The sequence below is a fragment of the Miscanthus floridulus genome, chromosome 4 (genome assembly GCF_019320115.1).
Source record: "Miscanthus floridulus cultivar M001 chromosome 4, ASM1932011v1, whole genome shotgun sequence".
NCBI classification, from domain to species: Eukaryota; Viridiplantae; Streptophyta; class Magnoliopsida; order Poales; family Poaceae; genus Miscanthus; species Miscanthus floridulus.
Window position 1 is genome coordinate 10,590,088 of NC_089583.1, and position 13,081 is coordinate 10,603,168.

General features: G+C 43.1%; 1 protein-coding gene across 1 annotated transcript; it reads left to right on the forward strand.

Annotated features, from left to right (window-relative positions):
- The first annotated feature begins 2,904 nt into the window (after nucleotides 1-2,904).
- On the forward strand, nucleotides 2,905-12,463 carry LOC136549402 (ubiquitin carboxyl-terminal hydrolase 8-like). Its single transcript, XM_066540646.1, has 12 exons — nucleotides 2,905-3,175; nucleotides 3,259-3,489; nucleotides 5,838-5,964; nucleotides 6,043-6,102; nucleotides 6,179-6,268; nucleotides 6,441-6,695; nucleotides 6,794-7,102; nucleotides 9,930-10,187; nucleotides 10,296-10,444; nucleotides 10,541-11,176; nucleotides 11,445-11,718; nucleotides 11,870-12,463. The coding sequence occupies exons 1-12, from the start codon at nucleotides 3,066-3,068 to the stop codon at nucleotides 11,978-11,980; spliced, it is 2,610 nt and encodes an 869-aa protein (XP_066396743.1). The 5' UTR covers nucleotides 2,905-3,065; the 3' UTR covers nucleotides 11,981-12,463.
- Nucleotides 12,464-13,081: the final 618 nt, after the last annotated feature.

Sequence of the window (13,081 nt, forward strand, 5' to 3'; positions counted from 1 at the left end):
TGATTTCAACTACAAAAGTCGTGAACATAAAAGTTGTTGAACTTATCACTATCTACAACTTTTATTTTGGTCACTTCTTTATTTGATAAAGTGTTAGTAAACATTGTTAACAAATTCATATATCACTCATATTTTCATAAATTATATGAGAGATATGTTGATTTGTGAACAATGTTTACTATCACTTTGTTAGATGAAGAAATAACCAAAATAAAAGTAGTAGATCTTGATAGGTTATACATCTTTGGTATTCACCACTTTTTCAGCTAAAATCATTTGGTATTTCAAAATCTTGTTAGAACTTGTCATTTTTTTAAATTTCAAAATTTGAATTGCTCAAACTTTGTTATACGAAAAGAATGACCAAATCAATACGGTAACTTGATAGGGCATAATTTTAGAAAATTTTAGGAAAAAAAATCATCACATTTGAAGTTAGTAGGAGGGAGAAAGACTAGTTACAAATTTTACCTAGAGATTAAAAAGAAAAATCACAACTATTCATAATGATCAAAGATGAATAAGTGCGATTTCTTTTTTTAATCTGTGGCTGAAACTTGTAACTAATTTTTCTCTCTCATACTAACTCCAAATGTGATGGTTTTTTTTTAATTTTTTTAAAAATCATGCTCTGTCATTTTAGTCTGGTCATCTATCTTTGTCACTAATTTTAGACAATTTAAATTTTGAATTTCAGAAAATGACAACTGCAAACCTGATTTTCAACCACTAAATGATTTCATCTGTAAAGATGATGAATATAAAAGTTGTTGAACACATCACTATATACAACTTTTATTTTGGTTATCTTTTCATTTGACAAAAATTGAACAGTTCCAATTTTGAATTTGAATAAATAGAAACTTCAAACAAGATTTTAAAACCTTAAATAATTTCAACTATAAAAGTCATGAACATAAAAGTTGTTGAACTCATCACTATCTACAACTTGTATTTTGGTCACTTCTTTATTTGACAAAGTGTTAATAAACATTGTTCACAAATTCATATGTCACTCATAGTTTCATGAACTATACGAGAGACATGTTGATTTGTGAACAATGTTTACTATCACTTTATCAGATGAAGAAATAACTAAAATAAAAGTTGTAGATCTTGATAAGTTATACATCTTTGGTATTAATCACTTTTTCAGCTAAAATCATTTGGTGTTTCAAAATCTTGTTAGAACTTGTCATTTTTTTAAATTTCAAAATTTAAATTGATCAAACTTTGTCAAATGAAAAGAATAACCAAATCAACACAGTAACTTGATAGGACATGATTTTAGAAAATTTTAGGAAAAAAATCATCACATTTGGTGTTAGTATGAGGGAGAAAGACTAGTTACAAATTTTACCCAAAGATTAAAAAAAATCATACTGTTTATGATGATCAATGATGAACAAGTGTGATTTGTAGGTACGGCTGATGATTGAGCCGCCGCTACAAATCGCAACACCGGGGGCGATTGGTGAGTGAGCAGCCCCTACAAATCGACCCATTTGTAGGGGCGGCTCGTATCATCAGCCGCCCCTACTGTGCCATTTGTAGGGACGGCTGGTCTCATGAGTCCCGAGTATGTCCATTGTAGGAGCGGCTCCATCACTAGCCGCCCCTATAAAAAAATTGTCCCGTTGCTACAAACGTTTTTTTAGCCGTGGGCGCTACCTTCTATGGAGCTTGGTGCGTGTGGGCGTCGAGATGGCATGGAACCCAAGGCCAAGAGTGATTAAGTATGAAATCTAACGCTAAATTTAAAGAGTAATGACGAATCCAAAACATGATAGAGGCGTAGAGTACGCGTGGCACTACCATGTAGCCAAAAAAACATCATTTTGTGTGAAGAGTAAGAGTGAAGCTACTAACCATACAAAGAAGTAAATGTTTTTGCATCGCATGTCACCGCTTTCTATATCAGCTAAAATATGACCTTAACTAGATCGGTCCTTTCATCCTCTATAATTAAACCGGACGTCTCCATTTCAATATCAAGACAAAAGAGTATGCAACCTACGGCTACCGCATCTATAGATAGAGTATAGATGAGCTATGGTATAGAAGAACTACGGCTTCCCTCTACCTCCAACATGATGGTAGATGAAAAACCGATAGAGTAAAGAAACATGTCACCGTCGACTATGGACTATGGGACGTGCAACATTGGCAGCTACTATATGAAAACTACGGAGGCATCGCCAGCTACGGTGTTAGTCACATCACTAATAAGCGTAACAGTGACTATACATGACATCAACTTTTTGTCTCCAACGGTAGCGGGGTACATCATTCTTGTCCCTGTGCGCATATGGACACCTAAAAAAAGTCTGAAAATTTTTCTTTAAACCTTTTGCTCTCTGTCAGGCGGTCAACGGCCAGTCAGCTGCTGGCTAGGCAAGTACGGGCAAAGCGAAGCTTAGGGAGTGTTTGCTTCCCACCTTCTAAAATTTAGTTTCTGTCACATTAATTATAGTAAACATGTTTAACACTATTTGAAGTATTAAACATAGACTAATTATAAAATTAATTATACACATCGAGACTAATTTATGAGATGAATCTATTAAGCCTAATTAGTCTATAATTTGATAACATGATGCTACAGTATATGTACTAATGATGAATTAATTAGTCTTAATAGATTCGTCTTACGAATTAGTCACGACTTCTGTAATTAATTTTATTATTAATATCATACACCCGATGTAACAATATCGGACGACTCTAGTCTCCGTATCAAACACCCCCGTTGACAAGGAAGCAACCGAAGCAGCCAGGAAGCAACCGTTGGCGAGGCGTAGCAGTCCCTCTCACCTCACACGTACATTCCCCCCGGTCTGGGCCTGGGCATCTCCCTCTCATCTCCTCCACAGCGCCACCGCGGCGGCGTGCCTTTTACAAATCCGAGGGGCGTAAGGAATTCCGCCGCGTCCTCCCAGGCCAGAACAAAAACAAAAGCGACAAGCGGCTCGCCCCGCGGGAGGACCCGGCGACAGCTCACTCGCGTGCGCCACCCATCCACCTCTCCCCGACCTCAGATCCCATCCCGCGCGCGGCGGCCGCCCATGGCCACCGCCGCCACCGCCTCCCACCCGGCCTCCGCCTCCACCTCTGGCCGCGACGCCCTCGCCGCCGCCTCCTCCTCCCCCGTCGCCGTCTGCCTCGTCCCGTTCAGGTACCTTCCCTTCCCCCTCCCAGTCGCTCGCTCGCTGGGAGCCGCCGTGTCTGATTTGACAATGCGGTGCGGTGGCCGTGCAGGTGGTGGGCGCGGGTGCGGGAGGAGGAGGCGGCGGGCGGGGTGCAGTACGCCGCCACCGCCGCCGCGTCGCCCTCCTACTACGGCCTCAGGCTGCTCCACAGCTTCCTGCACCCGGATCTCGTCCTGCGCCTCGAGCGCGGGGAGTGCCGCGCCGGTGGCGGGGACGGAGGCGGAGGCGGCCGCAGCTACGCGCTCGTCCCGGCCGACGAGCTCTCGAGGGCGCTCGCCAGGTGAGCTCCTCCGCAGCTTCCTCTGTGCCTGCGGTGTTTAGGGGGTCGGAGATTTTGATGCACCAGCGATCAGCCCAACAGCTGCCCATCCGTAGCAGCGTGATGGAGCAGCTTGAACCATTTAGGTTGCATCGTACTGAACCAGACAATGATTGACATAGTAGATTCAGCTGTAGTTGTACAACATAGTGATTGTAGCGGCAAGTGGATCTCGTCCTGACACCATTTTGAGTTGCGATCAATCAGGCCTTAAGGTTTCAGTGTTCACACGTGTCTCTAGCAATGTCTTAGCTCGAATGCACTTCCCCAAGTCCAGTCTTGGCCTGCATCACCGATCAGATCTAAGGCACGAGTGTTCAGCATTGCTCATGGGAACCCTGTCATCCTCTAGGGGGTGCAAGGTGATGCCACCTTGCCAGGGAGGCGAGGGCGTGTGTGTCGGAGCAATTCCTTTATTAGATGCTAACTTGGCGTGTTGTGTGTATTTTCGACACGTGTCCTGCCGTTGCTAGTTTTGCCAGAGTTCCATGCACGGCGTGGGCTGTGTTGATGCCAAACTAAAACAGGACCATTGCTTCTCTCCATAATGCTCAAGCATAGCATACCTTCGGTAGTTAAGGCATGTAGTTGTTGAACTTGTTTTTCTTTCAAAATGAAAATGACTTGATTTTGATTGACTTTCGACTTTAGCTCAGCTCGTTAAGCTTGGTTTGAAGTTGGGTCCCAAACAATTCTGGAGACTATGATAAATAAGCTTATGCCAATTTCGAAGAAAGCTCGAAAAAAAGTGCAGCTAGCTCGTTATCCACCCCTGTGCAACACCGATCAGATCTAAGGCATGAGTGTTCAGCATTGTTCATGGGAACCGTGTCATCCTCCAGTGGGGCAAGGTGATGCCAACTTGCCAGAGAGATGACGGCGTGTGTGTCGGAGCAACTCCTTTATTAGTTGCTAACTTGGCGTGGTGTGTGTATTGTGGACACGTGTCCTGCCGTTGCAAGCTTTGCCAGAGTTCCATGCACGATGACCGTTGTGTTGATGCCAAACTAAAACAGGACCGTTGCTTCTATCCAGAATGCTCAAGCACAGCATACTGTTGGTAGTTAAGGCATGTAGTTATTGAACTTGTTTTTCTTTTAAAATGAAAGTGACTTGATTTTGATTGACTTTTGACTTCGGCTTAGCTTGTTAGGCTCGGCTCGTTAAGCTCCGTTTGAAGTTGGGTCTCATACAATTCAGGAGACTATGATAAATAAGATTATGCCAATTTTGAAGAAAGCTCGGAAAAAGTGCAGCTGGCTCGTTATCCACCCCTGTGCAACACCGGTCAGATCTAATGCACGAGCATTCAGCATTTGCTCATGGGAACCCTGTCATCCTCCAAGGGAGCAAGGTGATACCAACTTGCCAAAGAGACGACGGCGTGTGTGTTGGAGCAACTCCTTTATTAGTTGCTAACTTGGCGTGTTGTGTGTATTTTGGACACGTGTCCTGCTGTTGCTAGCTTTGCTGGAGTTCCATGCATGATGACCGTTGTGTTGATGCTAAACTAAAACAGGACCATTGCTTCTATCCAGAATGCTCAAGCACGGCATACCGCTGGTAGTTAAGGCATGTAGTTATTGGCCTAGCAAAATTAATTTTCAAAACCTTACGTGTTTCGCATGCGGCATGATATATGGTGCACATGAAAGGCATGCACTTAGATTTCTGCTGTGTTACTTTTGATCAGATAGTTGTTGTTCCAAGACAGGCTGCAGATCTGCTGCAATATTTGTGTAAACAAAGTCATGAATGAAATTGTATGTCCTGCTTCGTGTTCCTTGATCTTCTCAATTTTACCTCTACCGTCTCACTATGTGGTCGCATAAAAAACATCAAACATCAGAAACTATAATCCAAGGGAGCCCATCGCTTTGTATCCTCACACAGAATACATTTTCACACACTGGTTTTCACCGCAACATGTATGCCTATCTGGTCTGCATTTTTCATTGAATTGTAGGTTTGTCCTGCTTTGTGAATAGGAGCATTGGTTGGGTTCAACACATAGATTATCTCATATTCTCATTATTTGTTTATTTGATAAGTTGGAAACACCCTTGAGTATCCACAAATGAGTATACCACTATACCCTCATTTGTGGAGTCAAATATTTTCTTCACTGTGTTTGACTTGAAATCTGTTTCTTCTCCAGTGACATTCAGCTTCATAGAAATTAGCTCTATTACTCCATAACTTATATAACATTATGCTCTCCAGATATTTGATCAAGGCTTGTACCTTGGCCCTTTGCATCTTAGGCTCACAGTTGTGTTTCACAAATGCTTTGTATTGTTTTTTGCCAGGCAAAACTCTGGTTTGGGTTTACAAAATAAGCATTCGTTTGCTGGGGATAGTGCTGGTGCTTATCCTTTGGTGCTTAGGATTTCTGTCCGAGAAACAAGTATATTGACACTGAAGATCAGCAAAAAGGTACCATACTTGACAGGCAATTTGTGGCTCAATTAATTCCTTCTATGGATAATACTTACACCTTTAATTCTGCTTCAGGACAATCCAGTTGAGAACTACAAACGGGCTAACAAGATTTTTAATGTTGATTCTCAACCAGTATGTTGCTGTTCACATTTCCAAGTTTGGAAATACACTTTCATTACTGCTGTTTACTTAATGTTTCTTTATCCAGGTTCATGTTTGGGATTTTTCAGGGCAGACAAACCTAATATTAATGAATGAATGGAATAGACTACATGACTGCTGCCATGCAGATCAAGAGGTAGTTCCTTATCCTTTCCATTTGATCCCTCTACTATTTTTTTATCTCATTTCACTGGAATTAATTTAATATTTGGAGATGATATTAATTTCTGTTTTTTATCTTCTTATATACATGGCCTAATATTTTCTTGCCATATGTAGTTCCTTATCCTTTCCATTTGTGCGTGCAGAATCTTCTGGAAGTGCAAGTCTATGCAATGTCTGACTCCTTAACATCCAAAATTGGTGGTGATATGAATTCTGATTCGTCCTACAGAAGCTTTGGAAGAGCTGGTTCTATGGGGTTAATAGGATTGGAGAATCTTGGAAATACTTGCTTTATGAACAGTTCAATTCAATGTTTGGCTCACACACCAAAGTTTGTTGATTACTTCCTTGGTGATTATGCCAAAAATATAAACCGGACTAATCCATTGGGATTGAATGTATGTAGATTTTCTCGTTAAAACGCAAAAAAAAAAAAAAAAAAAAAAAAAAACTGCAAACATTCAGTTAATTGTTTGCTGACTTTTCCATTAATTAGGGTGAACTTGCTTTGGCATTTGGAGAACTGTTGAGGAGCTTATGGACTGACAGAAAACCCGTTCCACCTCATCATTTCAAGGAAAAAATTGCGTGTTATGCTCCTCAGTTCAGTGGCTTTAATCAGCATGATTCACAGGAGCTTCTTGCTTTTTTATTGGATGGTCTTCATGAAGATCTTAACCAGGTTAAATGTAAACCGTATGAAGAAGCAAAAGATGCAAGTGGCCGTCCTGACGAAGAAGTAGCAGATGAGTACTGGAGCAACCATCTAGCTCGAAATGATTCTGTTATAGTTGATACATGCCATGTAAGTTTAAACCCCCTATTCTTTAAACTCCGCTCGTCCTGAAATAGTGACATATTTGTAGTTCTTTCGTGCTTGTAACCTCATATCTGTCAATTGATCTCACAAACTAGAAATATGCCATTTATTAAATACTGATGGAAGAAGGGCGGGCCTGGTGCAAGCGGTAGAGTCTTACCGCCTGTGACCGTAAGGTCCCGGGTATGAGTCGCGGTCTCCTCGCATTGCACAAGCGAGGGTAAGGCTTGCCACTAACACCCTTCCCCAGACCCCGCACAGAGCGGGAGCTCTCTGCACTGGGTACGCCCTTTTATTAAATACTGATGGAAGTGACCATATTCTATTGCACAAACATTTTTGCAGATCTAAACACCAATCAGGGGTTGGGATTAAAACACTTAGTCAATCTATAGTTTTTACCAATTAAGAGAGTGCGTAACCACAATATATTAATATTTCCTATTTGAGAAAACATAGAAGCATCCTCATTGAGACATTCAACAACAACAACAACATAGCCTTTCAGTCCCAAGCAAGTTGGGGTAGGCTAGAGTTGAAACCCACCAAGAGCCCTAAGTCACGGTTCAGGCACTACAATAGCTGCTTTTCAAGTACTCCTATTCAAACATAGATCTCTAGGTATATCCCAAGCTTTCAAATCTCTTTTTATTGCCTTCCCCCATGTCAATTTCGGTCTTCATCTATCACTCTTCATATTATTAGCTTGGCTTAGGACTCCATAATGCACTGGTGCCTCTGGAGGTCTTCTTTGGACATGGCCAAACCACCTCAACCGATGTTGGACAAGCTTTTCTTCAATTGGTGCTACCTATAGGTGATCACGTATATCATCGTTCCGAACTCGGTCCATTCTTGTGTGACCGCAAATCCATCGCAACATACGCATTTCTGCAACACTCAGTTGTTGAACATGTCAAATCTTTGTAGGCCAACATTCTGCTCCATACAACATAGCCGGTCTAATCGTCGTTCTATAGAACTTGCCTTTTAGCTTTTGTGGTACCCTCTTGTCACAGAGAATGCTAGAAGCTTGTCGCCACTTGATCTACCCTGCTTTGATTCTATGGCTAACGTCCGCATCATTATCTCTATCCCTCTATAGCATCGATCCCAGATAGCGAAAGGTATCCTTCTTAGGCACTACTTGACCTTCCAAACTCACATCTCCCTCCTCCTGTACAACTCCGTCAAAGTCGCATCTCATGTATTTAGTTTTAGTTTTGCTCAATCTAAAACCTTTAGACTCAAGGGTCTGCCGCTATAACTCTAGTTTCCTATTTATTCCCGTCTGGCTTTCGTCCACTAACACTACATCATCAGCGAACAACATACACCAAGGGATATCCCCTTGTATGTTCCTGGTAACCTCATCCATTACCAAGGCAAAGAGATACGTGCTTAAGGATGACCCTTGATGAAGTCCAATTTTAATCGGGAAGTAATTTGTGTTACCATCGTTTACATGTCCTTGATAAGGGTCACGTACTTTGATGGGACTTTATGTTTGTCCAAAGACCACCACATAATATTTCTTGGTATCTTGTCATAAGCCTTCTTCAAGTCAATGAAAACCAAGTGGAGGTCATTCTTCTGTTCTCTAAACCGCTTCATAACCTGTCTTATTAAGAAGATTGCTTCTATGGTTGACCTTCCGGGCATGAAACCAAATTGGTTTGTTGATATCTGTGTCGTTCCTCGCAGGTGCTGCTCGATGACTCTCTCCCATAACTTCATAGTGTGGCTCATCAACTTAATTCCTCGATAATTAGTACAACGTTGGGTATCTCCCTTGTTCTTGTAGATTGGTACCAATATGCTTCTTCTCCACTCCTCAGGCATCTTGTTCGATCGAAAGATATTGTTGAATATCTTGATTAGCCATACTATAGCTATATCCCCGAGACATCTCCACACCTTGATTGGGATATCATCAGGGCCCATCGCTTTGCCCCCTTTCATCCTTTTCAAGGCTTCTCTGACCTCTGATTTTTGAATCCTCCGCACAAAGCATCTATTAGTGTCATCAAACGAGTCGTCCAGCTGAACGGTGGTGTTCTCGTTCTCATCATTGAATAATTTATCAAAATACTCTTGCCATCTATGTCTGATCTCATCCTCTTTCACCGAGAGCTGCTCCCTCTCATCCTTTATGCACTTGACTTGGTTGAAGTCCCTTGTCTTCCTATCGCGAGCCCTAGCCATCCTATAAATGTCCTTCTCTCCTTCCTTCGTACTCAAACGTCGGTAAATGTCCTCATAGGCCCGCCCCTTTGTCTCACTCACCGCTCGTTTTGCAGTCTTCTTTATCACCTTGTACTTCTCTATGTTGTTTGCACACCTGTCATGATACAAGCGCTTATAGCACTCATTTTCCTTAATAGCCTTTTGCACATCTTCATTCCACCACCAAGTGTCTTTCGAGTCGCATCCGCTCCCTTCGGTCACTCCAAGCACCTCTGAAGCAACCTTCCGAACGCATGTTGCCATCTTCTCCCACATGTTGTTTGCATCGCCTTCATCATTCCAAGGGCCCTCTTCAATGACCTTTTCCTTAAAGACCTTTGATGCTTCCCCTTCTAATTTCCACCACTTCGTTCTAGCAACCCTAGCTTGTTTGTTCCCATGATCCTCATTGAGACATTGGCTATCCATTTTATTTTCTGTAATCTGTTGCCACTTGCCGCTATGAGGATGCACCTTGCTATTTTGTTGTCACATGGTGAAACTATATATTTTATGCAGTGATAATTCAATGTTCATCCTTTTATGTGTATGTTGTTAAATAAACTCTTCTGATTATCTTTTGCAGGGACAATACAAATCTACATTAACTTGTCCTACTTGCAGTAAAACATCTGTCACATTTGACCCATTTATGTACTTATCTTTGCCTGTACCTTCCACGGCAAAGAGGGTAATGACCGTAACAGTTTTCAGCACTGATGGTAGCAGAGAGCCATGCTCATATGATGTCAGTGTGCCAAAATTTGGGACTCTGAGTGATCTTGTTCAGGCTTTAAGCATTGCTTGCTTACTTGGAGATGATGAGATCCTGCTGGTTACGGAGGTATGATTTCCTTTCCTCGTTGCCCCTTCTGAATTTTTGCAAATTTTCAGAGCTATTTTAAGCAATACAAGTTCTTTTGCTCTTCACTTACTGGAACTGACTATGCAGGTCTACAATAACTGCATCATTCGATACTTGGAGGAGCCTTCAGATTCAGTTTCATTGCTGAGGGATGGAGATAAACTGGCAGCATACCGTCTACCCAAAAGACATGAGAAATCCCCCCTTGTGGTTTTTACACATCAACATTTTGATGAGTAAGCACACCCAAATTTGGTGTACGGTGATGCAATTTGCCTTTCTTGACCTTTATGTATTCTATTAACATTGTGTTTATCTGTCATTTCGTTCAGGCATTCTAGTGATGATAATTTAACTCCACAAATGAGGGAGTTTGAGGCCCCACTTTTGGCAGCACTTCCAGAGGCAATTAATGGATTATCTCTTCAGGATATCTACCTAAAGTTGTTGAGTCCATTTCGACTTTCCAACAGGGCTGGTTCACTTAATGTTTGTATGGAGTCTAATAGTGACTCCGTCAATCTGATGGATGCAACGTCTTCTGATTCAGGCAGTAATAATTGTCAGAACAGCCAATTGGAAGACTGTCCTGAAAGCAGCTACTGTAGTGCTAGTGAATGTGAAATAACGACAGGACGTGATGATTTATATGATGGGGGTTCTGGTTCTAGCAAGGAGGCACAGATGGAGGAGTTTGAATTTTATTTAAAAAGTGAAAGGGGTGATGGCCAGCAACAGAAGATAGAAATTAATGAGCTCAATTTACGTGAGACAGCACCAAGCCGGTTGCATGTAAATGTCCACTGGCTACAAAATGCTTCAAGAAAATATGCTACCTCAATGCTGAACACTCTACCCGAGATTCACAAGCTTGAGCTTATCCCGAAAGGAACTGAAGATTCTGTTGCACTACATGGTTGTCTGGAAGCCTTTCTAAAAGAGGAACCATTGGGGCCGGAGGACATGTGGTAAGTGTACCTTGTGGGACAAGTGTGTTGCTTTTTGCTTAACTGTTTGCAGAATAGCCTTCTTTACAATCTTCTTTTCTAAAACGAAATCATTGTTGCACTAATACTGCAAGCATTAAAGTCATTACACATTCAAAATATCTCCCAAAAACGTGGTACCGGTGCAAGATATCTCCTCAAATGTGGAACCCTAGTGAGCGATTCCAAACTGATAGTGTACTGTTGGTTTCCTTATTGAGTCCCACTTTATTCTGTGCTTGTTTATCAGGTATTGCCCGTGCTGCAAGAAGCATCAACAAGCGATGAAGAAACTGGATCTCTGGAGGCTGCCCGAAGTTCTGGTGATCCACCTCAAAAGGTTCTCCTACACCCAGTTCACAAGAAACAAGCTGGAGACATTCGTTGACTTCCCCACCAGCGATTTGGATCTGTCATCCTACATCGCGGACAAGAGCAAGCAGCCAAGCAGCCATTATCGCCTGTATGCTATTAGCAACCACTACGGAAACATGGGAGGGGGCCATTATACCGCCAGCATCTATGTGAGTCCCTCTACTCTGTTGTATGCTGCCGTCGAATCGTTGTTCGTGCCGAGTCCTTGGATTATTTTGATTTCATTTTGATTCCTTGATTGATGATCAAGGTTGGTTGGCTGATTAGGTGGGTTACTGAGGCATTTGGTCTTTTATGTAGCACGAGGAAGGGAAGGGGTGGTATAAGTTCGATGACGACTGCGTGACTCCTATGAGCGAAGACAGTATAAAGACCCCGGCTGCTTATGTTCTGTTCTACAGACGAGAGTGACTGAGGATACAAGAGCATTTTCTGCAGGTGGTTTTTGGTTGGCAACTCCAGTCTCCAGAGCGGACACACTCTGCTGCTTCAGGCGTGTTTGAGTCTTCTAACATTTCGGCATTTGAATCTCTCTAGCCACACTGACACCTACCAAAGATACAACAACATTCTGTACAGATTCGTCTGCCAACAGGAGAGAGAATAGAGAGATCCCAAAGAAAGACCTAGCTGATGCAATGCAATATTCTTTTTCCCCCAGCCCACAGTGTTTCTTACATGGGCAATATATTCTTTTTCCCTCAGCTCACAGTAGTAGTAGTATTCTTATATGGGCAGTACATGGACAGGACCCGAACATTGTAATCATACAACCTCCAACTCCAACTCCAACCGGTGATCACATCACCATTCACCAGTCAATGGGCACACATTTCTTTTGTCGCCGCGCACCGAATCAGAGCCGGCGATGTAACAGTTCTGTAAATTAACTGCCGGTGTGAGTCGTGACCAGTCCCCGTCCTGATCGGTTGGGCGTGCGACCGCGACGCCGCAGCTGCTCTCTCCGTGCTGTCGCCCCCCGCCCGTGAGCCGCCAACTCGCCGGAACCGCCCCTGGCGTCCGTTGGCGATGATTGGAGGCGTGGAACCTGGCTGGGGATCGCCATGGACCGTGACCCGCTGCAGCCCCGCTTCCCCTGTTACACGAGGTGCGTACCGTGGTCACTGGCCGCTGTTCGCGAGCGTGGTTTGACAAAAACGAAATGATTCTGCCCTATCTGGAGACCATCTCCCGTGTTCGGCTGGCTGGCTGGTTGTCGGCTGGCCAGCCACCTCAAAAAAACACTGTTTACGTCCGGCTAGAACAGTACTTTTCTCTCACAACAATTAGCCGGAATAGTATTTTTCAGTCCTGCCGACCAGGCCCAGGTGGGATGAGCACCGGGGCCTTTTTGGGCGAGTTGTCTGTGGGCACACCGGCTGGCTGGAGTCCTTCACTCTTGATGGGCAAGCCAGCGCCAGCGCCCTTTTTTCATCCTCTGCATCTTGTTCCTGCTGCTGATGCTCTGTGTTGTGGCTGATCCACATCCATCCATGGTTCCTTGACGGGTAT

Bases quoted from the DNA above. Each gene is read 5' to 3' on its own strand.
- LOC136549402 (XM_066540646.1), top strand. From the start codon at position 3,066: ATGGCCACCGCCGCCACCGCCTCCCACCCGGCCTCCGCCTCCACCTCT. The intron at 3,490-5,837 runs GTGAGCTCCTCC...GTTTTTTGCCAG, and splicing joins CTCTCGAGGGCGCTCGCCAG to GCAAAACTCTGGTTTGGGTT. The intron at 6,103-6,178 runs GTATGTTGCTGT...TTCTTTATCCAG, and splicing joins TTAATGTTGATTCTCAACCA to GTTCATGTTTGGGATTTTTC.